Source organism: Antrostomus carolinensis, unplaced genomic scaffold (genome assembly GCF_000700745.2).
Source record: "Antrostomus carolinensis isolate BGI_N321 unplaced genomic scaffold, ASM70074v2 scaffold2939, whole genome shotgun sequence".
Taxonomy (NCBI): Eukaryota; Metazoa; Chordata; class Aves; order Caprimulgiformes; family Caprimulgidae; genus Antrostomus; species Antrostomus carolinensis.
The window spans coordinates 167,954-186,960 of record NW_010337694.1 but is presented as its reverse complement, the minus strand read 5'-3'; the positions used below and the strand labels follow the sequence as shown (position 1 = coordinate 186,960).

At 36.7% G+C, this 19,007-nt stretch overlaps 1 protein-coding gene across 1 annotated transcript in view; it reads left to right on the top strand.

Moving 5' to 3' along the window:
• Nucleotides 1-19,007, top strand: part of LOC104530603 (DENN domain-containing protein 1A) — a gene marked incomplete at its 5' end in the record, with an annotated part of 179,147 nt that overhangs the window by 21,080 nt on the left and 139,060 nt on the right. The window contains 1 exon segment of the mRNA XM_029086801.1: nt 2,288-2,331. Within this exon segment, the coding sequence (XP_028942634.1) occupies nt 2,288-2,331 (44 nt within the window).

Below are 19,007 nucleotides of genomic sequence, written 5' to 3'. Positions count from 1 at the left end.
GCTTTGCTCATCCAGCTGAGTATTGCTGTTACTTCCATTGAAAAGGGTGGAGGAGAATGAATTTCTTCTAATGTACACAGTTGATTGACACAGGAAGTTTTATTTACGTTAAAGACAACTTAGCTTATCAATGTATTGTATGAGATCCATTTTTTGGATGACAATGTAATCGCAGTCTGTGTGCTTTGAGAACACATTCATCTTGACCCTGTAGAAACTGACTTGGGTGGGGACTGTAATGGCAGCTGCATCTTTTTCTGAATTACAGTGTAGTGTATTTCACTGTCTAATTTTAGAGAGGTAGAAAGAATTTCTCCTTTAGGATACAGATCAATAGACAAGCGAAAAAGGAATGGTACTAGTTAGGAGGTGTAGAAAAGACTACGTAATAGCAAAGTAAAAAATTAATTACAGTCAATAAGCTACTATGTGGAAGAGTTTAGAAAAGTTGGAAGGTAACGGGTCAGTATCATGTTCCAGGCACCGTTACAGATTTCTTCAGCAATGTTATGTACTCGGATTTACAAATTTATTTCTTTAATTGATTGGTCTTTTCTGTGAAATCTGGAAAGTTTAGCCTCAAATAATTAATTTTAGAAATACTTAAGAATATGCATATTTTCATCTTACCATGGGTACTCTGCTTACTTTGGTGAAATACGAAACTGTATTTTCCTGTTACTGTGTATAAAGGACTGTCCATGCAAGTTTAGCTGTTCACACTTGTTTGCATGTTCAGACACTTTAGCTTACTGCACTTAACAACTATACATAACTATTTATATTCTATACATAGAATTTTCAAACTAAGGCTTTAAAATGTGATCCTTTGCTTTCTATTTCTACTTTGTGGTGTTAATGTAGAAGGATTTGCTCTTATGCATATGTAAGATTTGATATATTGTGTATGTAATTGTATGCATGTAATGGTGAAGTGTTAAAAATAAGCATCTAAATGTTTGGAAAAAGGAAGTTTATTAACATACAGTCTTGCTGTATTTCTAATGTAAAAAGAATACACCTTAATAAGAAGTTTGCATCTGCTAGCAATTGAATCACCAATCAACTAATTAATTACTGCAGTAACCTTTGCCAATGAGAAATCTAGGGTGGGACTATTCTGAAATAAACAGTGCATGTCTCATAAAAATGACTGTTCCCCTCAAGCCTCAGCTACGATGCAGGGCAGCAAGAATTGAGCAGCAGAGGTTGTGTGTGCAACCTCACTCCCTACATAATGAGAAAAAATAGTGGGAGCAGTGTATGGAGAGTCAAGAGTCTGGTGACAGCGGATCCAGCGAGCCAAGCCTCCTACAACCAGACCCATCTGCTCGCACAAAGGGTAGAAACTCTGTAGGATGCCAGCTGATTTTTCTGTGCCTTACACTTCATTTTGAACTCTTGCACGGTTGTTGTATGGTTTGGGTTTTTTTAAATGAAAAAAAAACTTGTTTGTGGAATGGAATTTGGTCTTCTTAGCCATATTCTTTTGAAAAATGGATGCCTTTGAAGACTGTTTTAAATAGGTTGTCATATAAATAATTTCAATCGTGATATTTGATTGTTTTATGAACATCTCTAATTAAATTCAGACAATACTACCATATTATTTATTCTGACAAGCCTGAGGAATGAGGACGTTGTGTCAATCTTGAATGCTTGCTAATCTGAAGCATTAGAGGTTCCAGTGCTGTGCTAATTACCTCTTTCACATTCTGGATAAATATTTTGTGTTTTCTAGGGAGCATACCTTCACATTAATATAAGGTAATTTTGAGAGGTTTGTAAACTGGTATCACTGGGAACATCTCTGGAGGTTAATTGGCACAGTGTCTGTAGCCTGGTTACCTGGTTGCAGACAAAGTGGAAGTGCATTTGGTAACCGTTTTCTAGTGAAAAGCCCAGTTGGCAAATTGCAGCCAGAAAGATATTGCACAAGGTAACAGCCTAAAGTCCAGTGTAGCACCAGGACATCTCTTATAACATAATCTACATATAAATACATATTTACATATAAATGTGTGTGTGTATGTACACACAGATATTTATGATTTCATGTGTTTTGTGTATGTGTGGGGTTTTTTTATCCAATTTCTGTCTTTCTGGAGGAGGGTAAAGGGAGAGCCTTGAAAAGTCCTTCCCTGCTCTTATCAACATAGCAGCCTCAGCTGCCCTCCTTGGATCCCCTGCCAGGGTTGCTATCATCTTCTGATCAAATATTAATGTGTGATTCTCTGCTTGCTCACTAATCCAAAGCCAATTAATATTATCTGTCAATTATTTACAGATCCTGAGGTGCGGAGGCAATTCCCAGAGGACTACAGTGACCAGGTTTGGAATGCGTAATTAATTTTTTACATGACAAAATTTATTTCAGCGTTGTTCAACATATTATTGCTGCTCTTTTTTACTGAAAGAGATAAATGCATTCTTAGAAAGAAAAAGAAGCTGTAATTAGGAGCAGAAGGATAAAAACATTTTCACATTTAAAGCAGAAAACGGAAGAATTTTTGATCTCATAAGATTGTTTTACAGTCTGGTTTTTACAAGCGAACATGAGAGTGGGAAGGAAAATTGATTAATAAATTTCACTTTTTGCCTTCAGGTGCCCCAGCCTGCAGTTCATTTGGCAGTCCTCACTTCATTGTCTGGGAGGTTTATAGCTGTATTTAACTGGGCACCTGGCACTACAGTACATTTTTAAAATTCTTGCCTGATCATGCAGTCTCTAGTCTGTTTCAAAAAGCTGATGTGAAAATACGAAGGTGCAGGTAGAACACGCAGGTATTTATCATTTAGTTCATACGTGGATTGAAGCTGGAATTTTTCACAGGATCTTTAGCTGACTTTGAAATTACCAGCTTGACGTTACCTTGTATTTTACTATGTCTCATTAGAATTGGATTGGGGCAGGGGTCAGAGGTTAGGGAGACGGGATTATTGGTGTCTATAAGTGCTACTGGAGTTAATGTGCTGGCATTGTTTGCCAGTGCTGAGGGTAACCGCTGCATCTGGGTTGTGAGTGCAAGCTGGTTTTCTTGCACCTTTATTTCTGGGAAGTGCTGAAGTTATGGCATTGTATAACTATTTAATATAACAATAAATTTTGCCTCAATGAGTCTCTGATATTGAGTTAGGATCAGCAGAGCTGTTTTATTTCAGATCCTTTTCCTCTAATTACATTTCCATGCGATATGAAATTTTGTGGCATTTAGGCTGAAGTATTTAACAACTGGTTAGATGTGGTAGCTCACCAGGGCCAGAACAAATGTTTTAATATTTGGCTGTGATCACTCTGTGCAGTGGGACCTTGACCAGGGCTTCTGGGTGTTTTTGTAGTAATAGTAATAATGGGTTTTGGTTGGTTTTTTTCAAAGCAGCTATTCAACTACCTGACTGCTTTTCCCTGTAGTTTATTATTAGGACTTCCTTTACACATAAATTATAGCATGGACTAAACTTTTTTGGAGGCTACATCCTTATTGCTACTGTTGATCTGTAATTTGTGAATAAATAGATCTCTTAAGTTTGTGTTTACATGATAGAATAACTACTTCTCAGCACATTATAGCGTATCAGGTTAGTCATACGTGAACTGATGGTCCTTCAGGGCCGGTACAGTCAGGTGTGTCCATGATCAAGGTATTGCAGGAGAGTCTTGTGTACAAAATTTACTTTATAAAATTCTTAACAGTCCTCTTCCTTCTGCTGCAAATGATTAGACTTGTATAATATTGCTATGAATATGCAAGACTGAATCAAACTCAGAGGAGCCACAGGCTCATATATAATTCTTAAGATGTTCACCCAGTTATAGTCAGAATTTTTGATCTCTGATGTCAGACCCCACAAAATACACAGTAGTGTGTTTGTGGGGATGGGATGGATTTTTAAACTATGAAATTTTTTGCACGTACAAACTTACAGGGAAAGCGAAAGAAAGGAGGCTAAACTTCTCAAACTTGGAGTACATTTAAAAATATTTTCCATCTTGCTGCACAGAAAGAATATTTTCTGTGTTAATAGTAGCTATACATTCTTTAAGAAGAGAAATGTCCAGAGTTGACAGATTTAGATTTAAAAAATTGCTTACATGTGAATATTCAAGTAAGCTAGAGGAAAAAAACCAAACCCAAACATAGGAAGAGCTACGTCCATGTTTTTCCTGATTAATCTAGAGCTCTGGGAAATGCATAGGCTGCAAATTAATCAAGTAGGTTTATTTCTTAAAACTGCTGGTTTATTGTTTTGGGGAGAGAAATATTTTAGAAGTGCTAAGTCACTGAAGATGAAGATGCACACTATGAAACCCTGGATTTTTCTGCATGTGTTCTGTTTGAAAGGAGAGGTATGATATGCATGTTAGTGCAGGCAAAAATTGTTTCTATCAATGAAACATTTATGATTTAATCCAGAAGGAATATTTGAGTTAAATCAACAGAAGGTAAAGCACTTATTAGTAAGAAGAAAAAAAAAAAAAAAGGAAAAAAACCACCTCAAGTTTTTTTTTTATTCATCTAAACTATCAGTGCTTGTTTTTACATACACTGTATTTCCCATGTACCAGCACATCTGATCAGAGACCCTCGCTGCTGCTAGATGTTTTATTCTGTGTGTTCTTTGTACCTTACAGTAAAAGAATCTGTCACAAATTATTGTGCCTCACTGCTTTAGAAACTGAGAAAAAAGGGAGGTTAGATTGACATCTGTGACTGAATAATGATGACCAGCCTTTTGGCTCCCCTTGAGCCACAAAGCTAGCATTGCCTTTAGAGAGGAAAAAGGAGTAAGAAGAAAGGGGAGGGATAAAAGAGAGTTACAAATCTGTGGTCCCGGAGATGTATTACTGTTGGGCCAGTTGTCTGCGTGGTATGATAATCCATTTTGATCTTCTGTCTTAATTGTCTGCTAAAGACAAATGGGCAGTAAAAGTTCATCAGTTTCATCTTTTGCTTCTCATTTAGAGACAGAATAAATGATCCATCGCTACAGAAGAAACCTTTCTTTCTGACACGGAAGTAATGCAGACCCAACACGTTTTATTAAAATATTTCTCCCTCATTATTTCAGTCCTCTCAGCTCTGATAGATCTTACTGTTTCATGAAAAATGTAATCTGAAATGTAAATAAGGGGTTTGATACAAAGTCAGGAAGTAATGAGCAGGCTAGCCACATTGTAGGAATTTTGATTGTAATTACTGACAAAGTGAATTCTGCGTGTCCTGATTTTTTTCCCCCAAGTTGTCTTTGACACGTTCAGACCACAATGACATCTACGGTTTAAATCTGTTAAATAACTGTATAACGGAATATTTTATAGAAAATGTCATAGACAAGGTATCTTAGGAGCCTCACTAAGGAAAGAAAATGCTAATGATTGCTCCAGGCCACTTGAAATGGTTAAAACTAGGGGGCTTTTTTTGAATGGCAGGAGGGGGGCTGAAGTAATCCTGAGATAAATTTTTAAATATAAGAACTTATTAACTTGTTAGGCTGCTTTCTAATAGCTTTTAAGAATAAAATGTGTATTTATGTATATGTGGTTGTACCTAACATGGAATACAGTATTTGTTTGCTTTATAAGCAACAGTTTTTCAGTGCTAGCTTTTTAGCAATGGTGTTAGAATTTAATACAGATGAGAACTCTTGGTTATTCTTTATAAAATATAGTCACTATAGGTAGAAGTATCCTTAGGAAAAAAAAGTCAACAGCCTAGCAGAAAAATATTATGTATTACTAGGTTTTATGGTTTGGGTTCCTAATAAAGCTGTAGTAATGAAGTTCAGATTTTGTAGGTGAAATCCTCTGCTGTCGGAATATTATAAATACCAAACTATGGCCAGGTCACTTTGTCCTTATCACCATATGAATTTTGGCTGGCTGCTATTTCGAAGATTAATCCCAAGATTAATAGCTATCCTGGGCTACCTGATTTTAATAGAAGGAAGTTTGTTGCAAAGATACAAACTTCTATCAGAAATTATGTTTCTGCAAATAATTGATGTAAAAATATATAAAAATGGAAAATAGTTAAACAATCAATGGAAGACGTAGCAGGAATTACCCAATTTTGTAAATTGCAATATATTTTTAAAATGGCTTTTTTGAGTAGTACCATCATTTAGTTACTTACTGGTGTAATCTTATAACTCATCTGGAAGGCAAAGAAAAAAAAATATGTGGTGATAGTTCCCATTTGTGAGCTGCTTCAAGTGGCTGTGATAACTTCTCCATGATTTGATGCACAGTTGTTTGTATCCGTTAATTACTACAAGAGTGACTGAGGCATGCGTGCTTGCAGGCTGGTACTGATGCAGATTGCTCCTTCTATTCTGCTGGTAATTTTTCTTTCCACTGCCATTGAAGCAGAGTTTATAATGAAACGAACAATCTTTATACATTTATAGAAACTGTAAAACTTTTATGGCAGTCTTTATATAGAAACTAATGGTCTTTCTTGCAGAAAGTCTGTGAGCATTGTAGAAACATTGCACACAGGCAAAAATAAAAAGCACACTTTCTTTGTGTCATGGTAAGAGCTGTGTGTGATTGGAGAGTATTTACACAGCGCTGGCCAGCAACCCGCCCTATCTTGCAAAACCTGCGTGCACTAGGAGGACTTAGTTGCTTGAACAGGGATGATGATAATCCAATTTGGTATTTCTGAATTACACATAGTATTCTTAGCTTAAAGCATTTGCCTTGCAGGTTGCATACATGGCATGATAAAACCTACCTTAAGGTACCTTTACGTAATAGCTATCCTTTCCAAAGTGGATGAAGCAGTTGGACGGGAAAGGTTGAGTAATTAGTCATTTAGAAAATCTAGAAAAATGATTATAATGTTCTGAAAGCCACTTTGTAGGAAAACCAGGACAGTGTAAATAGCAAATATCCGAAGTATTGGATACTCACTTCTGAAGCATTTGATACTCGCAGTTAGTGTAGAACTATCAAACTGCATTCAAACAGGGAGCCTTTTTAAGTGAAAGCCTAATAAAACGTCAGGTGGGGTGGTTATGAACATACCCCTTGTACAGTGACCCCTCTTGACTGGTGGTGGTGAAATAGCAGCATGAATGGGAACCTTTGTGTGGGCTGGGTGAGCAGGCTGTGTGCTGGGACGGAGATCACCTGGTACCTTATGAGCAGATAGCGCAGCTGCTGTTTCACTGAAGCATTCTGGAGATGTCTTACCCTATGGGACAGAGCTGGGTTCTTTGATTCACATCCTGAGAGATAGTGGGCAGGACTAAATCATGGGCTTTGACTACAGAACTGAGTGTTTTCTGAATTCAGAGTATTTTTCTAGACAAGATGTATATCCTTTAATATAGGAAAGTGAAGAAAATATAAAGTCCTTGTTTGCTCTCTCTTATTCCATCATCCTCGTCATATGTTACAAGTTGTTTAGTTGTTTCTTCGTTACCTTTTCTTTAGGCTGAGTAGGTGAGAGATCAGCTTTTCTTATGTGTTTCTATTTCTGCCTTTTCTGTGCTTCTTTAGTAACATTTAAGAAGTATAAAAATGTAGAAACTCTTCAAATCTAATGTCTTTGTGTATGTAGTAGGGTGTACCATCCGTGTTCTAAGTGCATTACAAAGCGTTTGTGCTAGATGGAACTGCAGACCTTGGGAAATACATGGCAAAGATGCTTTGCATCTTCATAGAACCTTTGACATAACCTGTCCATCCAAGTTCCATTTTAGAGCTGAAGTTAGTAAATCTGAGGATTATAGTAGTTAGGTGTTTCTGTGGTGAGAGAATTCAGCCAGAGTGTATATTTAACAGCCAGATAGAGGAGCTGGTTTTAGAAATCCATCAGATCTGCTCAGAATTTCACACAGCATCATAGCGTGCTCGGTTTCTGTATTATTTTGTGTGCTTATGTTATTACTGCTTGGTGATTGACTGCAAAAATCATTGCAGTGGATTTGTGCCGGGCAGAATTGTCAGTCTTTGTAAGTATCCCTGAAAAAAGTTGGTCCTGAAGTCTAAGGCATGCTCAGTGAGAAAGTACTCAAAACTGGTTACTTTTTTTTGCACTCTAAAGCCTGTGTGTGAAAGCCATGTCTAAAGCCAGTGTCCAGAAGTTAGAAAAATTCTGAATAGAAATAGAGGAATAATTGGGTTCAAGCATGAGGAGATTTAGTTCAAGCCACTTTCTAAACAATTTCCATTTTCTTTCACGTAAACTTTAAACCAGTATTGGAAGTTCAATAAACACAATTTGGTTTCACCACAGATTGTTCAACTGAGTGCAAATATTACTGGATACAATTGTATGGCCTTTGTTATACACGAGGTCAGACTAGATGATCATAATGGTCCCTTCTGGCCTTAAAAATCTGTGAATATATGAATAATTTAAAACCTGTCCTGCCAACCTTATTCGTTGAGGTAGTCATAAGAAAATCCTGTGGGACTAGTAGTGTGAGTAAAGGTTGTGGGATCCGGCCTAAAGTGAGTAATCATTATCACTTATGTTTAAATTTATTGATAAAACTATAAAATACTCACTTCAAGTAAAGATGGGTTTCTTTAAAATGGGAGATGCTTGTGCAGTAACGTTCTGCTTTGGTTTGTCATTATCAAAATAGTTTAGAAAGTTCTCTTGTTCCAGTCTCCTGAACCATTCAGTTCTACAACAGTTTATAAATAATTTCAAAAATATCGTGTACAAACTTGTGATATGGAGGAAGTACCTTTGTTCTGTTTAAAAAATATATAAAATAAAAGCACCTAATAATATGGTGGGTGTGGGCATATTAAAATTGTTGTCACCACGTCTCAATGCATCTTCCTTGCTGTGACTGCCTGTGTTGTTTGCACGCCCAGGAAAACTGGGAAGAACTGTCCTTTGCAAACAGCAGAGCTTATCTTGAAACTGGGTGAAAATAAGTGTCAGCAGGTAAGTGGTGTTGGCAAGGTTCGAGTTAGGAATCAGTCTCAGGTACGCCATGTCTTTGTATTAGCAGTTATAACCTAGTTGAACAATTTCTCAGTTGATTAAAGATCACTTTGAAATCAAGAGTTTAGTGGGATGACTTAATTGTCTACCTGAAAAATCTGAGTTGCTGATGACTGAGACTATTTTTGAGACCCCGCTACTAAATGAGCATTGATAATACTCTATCTTGCAGCTTTTGTTCCCCCCTTACTATGTTTCCTATTGCTTGTGTAGTACAGCTGTACTATTTTAGCCAAGTAAGAACGTTTGCTTTGTAGCTTCTGATGCTTCAGAGTTTCCTGAGCACATGGAGGAGAAAACAGTTCTTTGGATTCTTGCTCTTGCCACTTGTCTGCCCATACCCTAGTGTATAAAGGAATTTAAAAAGTGTGATAAAGCTAGAGCTTCACTGCAGGTGCTGTAAAGACACAAAGCAACTGGGAAATGAAAGTATATTTTTTATTTGCAGAGCACCCCGTGGCATGTAAAAGAGCATCAGACCAGACAAAACAGTTTGTGCCTTGTTATTTAAACGGATCATCCTGAGTTCTTGTAGCCAGGTGCTGGTGCATGTAGAGGGTATGAGAGGGAATTGGAGAAGGTTGCTGTCCCTTTGTGTTGATTTCCAAGGTGGCAGGAGATTTCCCTGACTTATTCTTGACAGCAAAGGGACTTCCTAGAGTTTGGGTTTGGAGCCATGTGGATGGAAATGGAAGGTTTTTTTGTTTTCCTAACTAGAGAGTCTTGCTACGTGTGATACTTTAAAGTAGACATGACCTTTTATTTGCTCCACACCATACACCTCCAAGTGATGCACTGCAAGATCACATAATTTTCTGGTCTTTTCAGGAGGAGGAGTTTTCTATTAAAATGTTGTTTCTCAATCAAGTCAGATGGTGATTTTTTTACTTCAGAAATAACAAGTATTCAGTTGCAGTCATCTGCAAGGTTATCAAACCCCTGTGCCCTCTGTGTACCAGACTGTAAGGATGGAGTGCCCCGTAGAATACACAACGCAGAAGAGCTGTGTGTGGGAATGCCAGTGAATGTACGAGCACTAAATCGCAGGTGTGCTGAATTCCAAGTTACTACAACACTGCAAAATAGTAGAATGCATGTTCTGGAAGGTGTACATTGTTTAATACTTTACTGCATTAGCTATGAAAGAAAACTAGTCTGGAAGAGTGTGTATAACTGGAATTTTGAGGTTTTTACATATTTTAGTTTCCTGGTACTGCATTTTCTCATAGCCATCATCATGCCTCTGTTAGCATATTTGTTATTGATTTTGGTTCTTTTAAAAATTTATTTTAATAGCCTGAAAATAGCCTGAAATAAAGAACTTGTTGGTGATTGATAGATGAGATTTAACTGATGTTCACTTACTAAAATTTTCACTTGTGTCTGGGCAGCAGTGTAGAACTGCTGGCATGTTACAGAGAAAAGCTGGAAATTGTTCTCCTTTAACTCAGGGAAGTCCAAAGTTCTCAGCTTTATACTTGGAAAACTTAAGTTTCTAAGTTCAGTCATCTTTGTCCATATCAGCTGTCTTTTCTAAAAGTACCAACTGCTTTCCACAGCTAATGAATGTTTTTATACCTTTCAGACTTTGGATCACTGTTCTCTCTAGCATATTCTTGTATTTGGAAACCTAAAAGTTGTGGAAAATACTGATAAACTTGATAAGCTGTATCCTCTTATAACCTTCAGTTATCTAAGGTGATCACCATTCCATCTCATCTCAGCAGAGTTTAATGTCAGAAAAATTCTTTCCCTGGGGGCACTAGTGTCCTCATCGTATAGAATCATTTTCTCCTTCCTTCTCCTTTAGAGAATTCTCAAGTAGGTACGATGTGAATGCAGGAAGTCTGAGAAACAGCTACTCCTGAATTTTAAAAATCGGTCAGCTGTTGCCCCCTTTGGGATAGTTGTTTAGTTTTCTCCTGTTTCCTCAGCTGCACAAAGTAGCTAATACCTGTGTAATGGAGTTGTTAACTTCATTAGTGACTGGCTTTGAAGCTCTTTCACAGCTCTTTCATGTTCTTCTCTCCAGCGTCAAGGAGGATCTTGGTCATAGCAATAAGACGGCTTTTTTGAGAAGGCAAATCCCTGAATTATATCAGTTTCTGGTATTTGATAACACTGTGCTAGGTATATCCATGGCATTTTTCCTAGCAGTCATATTAATTTTTAGGTAACAATTCTAAAAGTGTTTTTCTGTTTTCTTCTAAGCACAATAGCATGATGAAACTGTATTTCTCGTTTCTTCTCAGGGATTATGTATTTTACTCAGTTGTTGGTTAGGATTCCCAGTCTGTAGCTTATTTTCTGCTAAGAATGTCACTAATGGAGAATTTATGATATGGAATGACTAACTGAATTCAGTATATGCTCTAATATTCTCTTTGGTAACCAGTGCAGGAAGGAATTTGAGTCTAATGTTATTCTTTCACACTTTTAATGCTTTGAATTTCTATAAAAGAACTTGTCAGTGAAATGACTTAATTTTACAGTGAGAGATGGTAGAATTTCTAATATGGAAATGGCAGAAAGGATACTTAAGTCCTTCTTTGCACTAAAACAGAGAACTTGGTGATGAAAAATTCTTATCTTTGCTTCTTAACCATAAAATTACCCTGTTTTTAATTAAACTGGTTTAAATGTAGCAAGTTTCTTCATGTCCTTTCTGTTGATTTTTTTAAAATTACATTTACAATTCATTGAACTAAGTTTTTTGTTTGTTTCTTTCCTTTGGGTTTTTTTGCTGGTTGTTTATTCAAAACATCCTAGTGATTAATTTTTCCTTTAATTTAGTTTTCTGTCTGCTGTACCTGGATGCTGCAGAAGTGTCTATCAACATTTGCACCCAGCTAGAAGAGATCACAGGTTTTGAAAGCCAAGACTGTATTTTTTTGTGTGTGTTTATTTGTTTTTCCTACCCTGTGGAAAAAGAATCTCCTGTTAGGGCTGAACTACAATGCAGATTTTTAAAGGTGCAACGTAGTTACATGGGCAGGATTTGATTTGGGGTTTGAATTGAGGTGTGGAGCTCTGACCCTTCTCGTTTAATGTGCTGTATCTGTGTGGATGAGTTCCTGTGGTTTGCGTTACCTGATCAGAGTGAAGATCAGCTCTGCCCTGGTCTTGTTGTGACTGTGGGTGAAAATCTAATTGGAATAGTTGTGACGTAATAGTCTCCTGTGATGGTAAGTTTGTATTTGATGAACAGAGCTAATTTTCAGATATTCTAGCAGCTCCTGTTTGAGAGGATTTACTTGCATATACTTTTAAAGAGGTTGGGCAGTGGACGGTGCAGCGGTGATTAACAAAGCATGATCTCGCCCACTTATGTAAACAGGGTGTTTCTTTTGTGAACATGTCTTGTTAACTCTCCCTTGCAGACCTTTATTGGTGCTTCTTGAATAATTTGTTTAAACTGTGCAGTACAGATTCCTTATTTTAGCACTAAGACTTACAAAGGCTTCTTTTAGCAGCCTTTAATTTTGTACTTATGTATGTGACATAGCCTGTGGCTGTGATCTCTACTGTGAATCTGCAGTTGTTTTGGGATGAAAGAAGAAGGCAGCTGGAAACTCAGTAGCTACATCTAGCTGTCTACCTAGAGAAGGCCTTGATTTCAAGTTTATCTAAACAAGCTCGACTAATCCCAACTATCTAGGGGGATCCACTGTCAAAACAAGCAGCATGGCCCTAAGGCAAACACAACCATACAGAAATGAAGGCTGGGACTTCCAATACTCCAATGACTGCATACTGGAGGCTTTTTTCCTGAAAGAGAGTAAGAGAGGGGGAATTTGCATAATGCCTTTTCATTGCAAACTTTTGGAAAGCTGACAGAGGTCCAGCTTATAGCTCCGTAGCCACAATACGGAGTCTATAGGAGAATCCTTGAATGACCTAACCATATTGAAAGAAAAAATGAAAGCATCCAAGTATAGCCAAGTGAGGGTGGAAAAGAGGGCTGCTGCATTGTCTGACATCTGCTCTACTTCTCGTTAGTTTTGTTCTTTGGTATTCTATGTGGACTTTGGAGAAACCTAAGACAGCCTAACATGAATCCTATAATCTTCCTTCTGAATATTTATGTAGTGTGCCAGCCTCTAAGCTGTCCTTTGCATCTTCCTACTTCCCCCTCATTTTCATGCTCTCAAATGAGGCCAACATTTCAAAAGCTAAATAAATGTTTGTGAATGTTTATAAAAGATTTGCATAAATTTGTCCTTGTTTGACAAAGATCACTTTTTTCTTATGCCAGTTCTGAAATTTTTTAAAGGTTTCAGTGCTTGTCTTGACGACAAAGTCCTGCCTCAGAGAACAATGATTGCTGATTAAGTGGGTATGTGGTTGTAGCTGAATAGAGCGTTTGAGACGACAATGTCTAAAAGAGCCAGTCATCTGAAGCCAGAATTATCATATTTAACAAATGTTAACCACAGTATATATTTAAAGCCTCGTTTTTGATGCAATATACCTGTGCACTTGACTCATGGTGTGAGAAGAACGTGATTATCTTTTCACAGCTAATAGTTCTCACCTAATTTTTCCTAAATGTGGAAGTGAAAATATTCCTCATTTTGAGTCACTAAATGTTTAAAATTTATTTAATTCAATTAGTATTCTAGCTTCCTGATATTCCCACTTCTTATCTTTACCAATTGATATTCCCACTTCCTATCTTTACCAATTGATCAATGTTTATGCACATCATCGGACCTGGTTTTTGTGTGCTTGTTTGTATAATTTGTAATGTTTTTTGTGATTTAAGACTAGAATGATTATTCTTATCATACTAGCTGTAGATTTTTTTTTTTTTTAGCATGTTAGCTAAAATCCATTTGTCTTCGAAGAGAACTAAATGTTAATTTTATTGAAGGTGTTTTTAAAAAGACACTTATTGAGGAGATCTCTTTGGAAAAACTGCTTAAATATTTAGTTCAGCTTTACTTTTGGATTTTTTTTTACTGGAAAAAAAAAAGTAATAGTCGTTTCTGTTCTTTTGTTCTATTAGTGGAGAGGTTGAAGTTGTCATTAAGGCAAAAACTAGAGCTACTTCTCTGACACAGTTTTTATCACATCTGCTAGGCCCGGGTCCCAGGAGGAGCTGTGCAGAGCAGTGAATTCAGCGTAGGCCCATTATCTGCTGCTTTTGCGTATGTTGTAAAAGGAGTGAGACCTCAGGGAGGCTTGGAGCCTCCTCCCGTGTAATGTCCAAATCAGATTTGAAGGACTGGTGGCAGGAAAGCTTTGGCCTTGGGGTGTGAATTCTAAGAAACAGAGTCACAATTAGGTTTAAAAAATTCAGGGATTTTGAGCTTTATCTTGAAATATGTTTTTAGTAATGCAAGTAGAAAAGTTGCCCATCTGTGCACATATTTTGTACGTTTAAAATATTTAAATGATAGCAGGCCTCAATATGCTTAGGAAATGTTATTTATCTCGTGCTCTTCCTGTTACCAGCATTGTGTATATATGTGTTGGGTTTTTGTTTGTTTTTAAAAAATAACGTTTTCCTCAGAACAATTGGTTACTTTCAGTGAAATTGTGTTATTTCATACTGTGTACCATTCCCCTTCCGACCCTCATCTGGGAAGAGATGGCTTTTGTAGAAGACAAACCCTCCCCTAATTCAAGCTTTATAATTGCTCAGAAAGCAATAATAGATTTTTAGAACACTAAGCAAATAGATAAACTCGTGCTATAGTGTTGTATTGGAATCCTAGTAGAATTTTATAATGGAGGAGATAAAACTAAATTAAGGAAACTGAAGTTAATGCTACTAAGCAAATGATGCTTCTGCTTTGGTTTTTTTTTGTATGTTTTTATGTTTGGTTGGTTGGTTTTTTGGGGGTAGAACATTCTTTTAAAGAACTCACTAAACTTAATTCTTAAAATATTTGGACCATTATAAAAATCAGTAACATCCAGTACTGCTGTAAGACATAAAAAGATTTTAAGATAAAATCAATGCAAAATGAAATTTGACATAAATATTTTAAGTGAGAAATGATTTTTTTGAAAGAATCCGTGTTGTATCAGTTTTTTAAAAACTTGAAAAATCTTTAAAATCTAGAGAAATCTTGCTTTTAACTTTATTGTTCTTTGCTTTCTGGGCTTCGTCATCTTGCAAAATCTCAGCTTTTTGTTGTGCCTGGATGTCACTGGCCTCTGTGTGCAGGACACTTTATTTTGAATTTGAGGATTAGTTTTATAAGCTGCTTGAATTGGAATGCTTCTCCTGATTTTTAACTGTATAATTACATGGCACTTGTGAATTGATGAGAATAATCTGTAGTGGTAACTTTAAGGGAAATTTGATGTAAGATAGTATAAGCTGACACTAATAATAAATACTCCTCCCCATGGGAGACTCATCTGATTTGCAGTGGCCCATTCTCCTGTAACATTTGAATTGTCCTCCTGTAGAAATGTATGTACTTTCTGAAATATGGTTGTGAGGTTTTTGGGTTGGTGGTTTGTTGGGGTTTTTTTGTTTTGTTTTGTTTTTTTTCTTTCCCCGTGATCCTCAGCTAAAGGTCCTGTCTGTACTTTGCGTAGTCTTTCCAACTTCATCTTGTTTTTCTCAGGTTTCCCAATAGGTTTCCAAATACAGGTCCCCAACCTGTTGGTTTCTGTGGTGTATTGTTTCCCTCCTCTGACTCACGTTAATATCTGACTGTCTTGCCTTAGTAATTAATTTTTCACAGATCTCTGCCTGTCTTTTAATTTGGTTTCTCTCCCAACTTCTACTTAGACTTCTTGTTCCACTTTGAATATCTGTGGCATTGTGTCTCTTTCTGAGAGAAGCTTGTTTGCAACAGTCAACTGTTCTTGAATTAGACCATCAATTTGCATATCAATTTAGCAATGCAGTTTTATTTAACTGTGGATGCAACATGGGATATTTGTTATCAGTGTTCATTTGAACAAGAGAAATAAAGCAATCCTGTATATTTAAGAGGCTCTGAAGTTGTTCCATTGACTTGGAAGTGGGAGCATATGGTGAAGGGTTTAAAAATAAAGATAAAAAAGACTTGAGTTAAGATGAGGCTTGCATATCAAATTCACAAGTCAATTTGCAGCATTTTTCAGCCACGTTGAGCTTTCTCTATTATTTGGTCTCAATATTTAGGTAGTTTGGGACATAAGCCAAGCGTGTATTGTGTGTATTTAACAGCCTTGCTGTCCATACACTTTTCACATATCTCTCGTGTGTGTGTGTGTGGAGGAAATCCTTTTAGAGACGGCCTCACCTTCATAAATTGCTGTGTGACACAAAAGGGCTGAACACTCTATTCCTGCCTCATTTATTTTGAAAACTTTGCTACTGAAACCAAACTTAATCAATGAGCTCTGTGTTGTCTCCGATAAGTTATGTACTGGCTTTATTGATTGGGAAGGATTTTAGAAAACCCATGTGGGGTTTATAATGTCAGCAGTGTTTTGATTATGAAAAGAGTTGGAACCTTGGGACAAGGAACCAGGTGGTGTATGTCCTAAAGCCACTGGTGACGCGGCTGGGCTGAATCCCTCCAGGGACACAGTTCATGCCCTGCACTTTAACTGTGGTGACTGGCTGCTATAGATGCACTTTTTGCTCATTAAAATGTTAAAAATCAAACTGCATGTAAAAAGATTTGTGAAAATATAAACTTGGGGATTGATCCAGAAAACTGGCATGTGATGCCCTAGAGACACTGGTTTCAGCTACTGGGTAATTTACACTTCTCAGCTGCCTGTCCTGGATTGTTTGGGTGCTTTTTATTTTCTTCTTTCTAGGGTGTTTTGCTTTAGGGGCATTTATGTAGGTTTTTAAGAAAATAGGCGTAGGGAATCAAATAAGAAAACGGGGTATTGATGCTACCTCTGTGTTTCGTGTCAGGTGAAAACATAAGAAGAATGAGAAGATGCTGACATGAAGGGATTCTAGGTTTGTTTTTGCTATGGTTTTGGTCTGAAACCGTAAAGAAATGATGAATTCTCTAGGTCATAAGTAACCACCCACCTAAAGAGGCCTTGTAGGAAGTTGTGTATTATGTAGGCATTGCTAATCTTTCAAATTGAGCAGTATCTAAAGAGAAAAAAAATGAATTAAAAAACCCATTACATTTATAGGAATGCTTATAGAGCTTGCAACTTGAGCAAAAATTGAATAGTTCTCCAATAATTGTATTTCTTACATGAAAAAGATCAGCAGTTTTGCTAATTAAAAGTTAATTCTGTGTGTGATTTTTTTTTTTTTTTAACAGTTAAAATTTGTAAACACATCTGTGGTTAACCTGTACTAGTCTCAATTTTTCAGTTGTAAATCAAAGCAGATAAGTATTGGTGCATAATGAGTGGCAAATTATGTCCAGAAACATTGTGAAAGCCACATAATAGTGTCACTGTAAAATCTTTCTTGAAAGGACAAGGCAAGGTATAGTGGTACAGATTCAGGATATTGCCTCTTTAGGTGAAAATTTCATTTTCTGTGTTTAGGAAGCTATAAATATCAAGAAACAAGTGCGAGGGAAGCTCGGAGTAATACACTGTTATCCGACAATAACACAATGCTGACAAGATGCTAAAGTGTTTTATTATGGGAATGTTTTTACTTGCAGTTACAGTAATTATTTAAATCATCAGAATAATGGGGAGAATATATTCTGCCATTTTGAGGTGACTTGTTATCTTTTAACAGCGTAATTTCAGAATTCTAGGTAACAGCTACATGGCTTTGTTTCTAAAAGTAGATGTACAGTCATTATCTTGATGATAGTTTGTATTGATAAGACAATAAAAATACAGGCACTTTGCTGCGATTATAATTTTGATTCTTTTAGAATTCTGGGGTTTTGTTGGGGTTTTTTTAACATTTTATGCATTGAGATTTCAGTTGTGGGTAAAGGACAGCTGTGTAACAGTTAAAAGTTGTCAAGATAGAGTTTTTGTGCATAAGCAATGGGAGTTGTTCAGTAGACAGTTGATCCTCGTGTAAGTCGGTGAGATTCTGCACAAGGGTGAGCCCAGTGACGTTAATGAAGCCTCTGCTATCAAGGCATGATTTTGTGTGAAAATATATATTTCTGCAGAGTTTACTCTGAAACCTGTGTAGCTCCTTTCCGAGTTTCTTTTTTTTGCTGAAACTGAAAGGAAACTTCTCTGCTTTACATGGCATTCTTCAATAGATCCTTTCTTGTTCTTTAATAACAGGAGGTTGTTAAATAATCTATCAATAAACTGTCAAGAAGTCAAAGTTTCCATATCTGTTTCTGCCTGAAATCTTAAGAACTTGCCACATTTTAGTTGTCAAGAAGCCTCCGAAGAAGAGTGTGTGAGCAGTTGAGCCTGAAAGCATTGCTGAGAAGGGGATGTGCTTATTTGAATTATGTAGGAGGAACGTGTTCTTGCGAGGGAGTCAATATGTTTTCTGCTTCATTGAATGGCTTATTAGATTGATGCAGTTTATTTGTTGAATGATGGCATTGGGTTTGGAAATAAATGAAGCGGGAAGCATCAATTTAGTTATTGATGATAATTTATTACTATTGGTTAGAGGAGTGTTGAAGTTATCCGAGGGTTTGCCATTTCAGCAGGGTTATCTGGCTTCAGCTGAACACAGGAATAAAGTTTACATTTCAGGTCCTGAAATATTTAAGTGGGAAGGAGAGTGAGCAAGGAATTGGCTGGTAGTAAAGGTCTGCAAACTGGGTATACCTTTATGGTGGGTTGTGGATTATCAAATTCAAATTTCAAATATTATAGAACACTGTAATGCAAATGGATTACTTTTGTCTGTGAACACAACTGTTTGGGGGCTAAAATGTTTCTGGTTTTGCCTCTTCAGTGACTGTATTTGTTTAAAGTTGTAAAGCTGAAAATTATTAATTTCTCTGCCGATCATGTTTTCAGTTCTTTTTTGATACAATGCAAAGGCTGAAAAGTTTCTCTGTGGAGCTGTTTTGCAATATTTGGAAAATGTTTTGTAGGTTAAATAATTTGTATTAGTTTTAAACAACGTTCTTTTCATCAGTCTTTTAACACTCAGATTTTCTT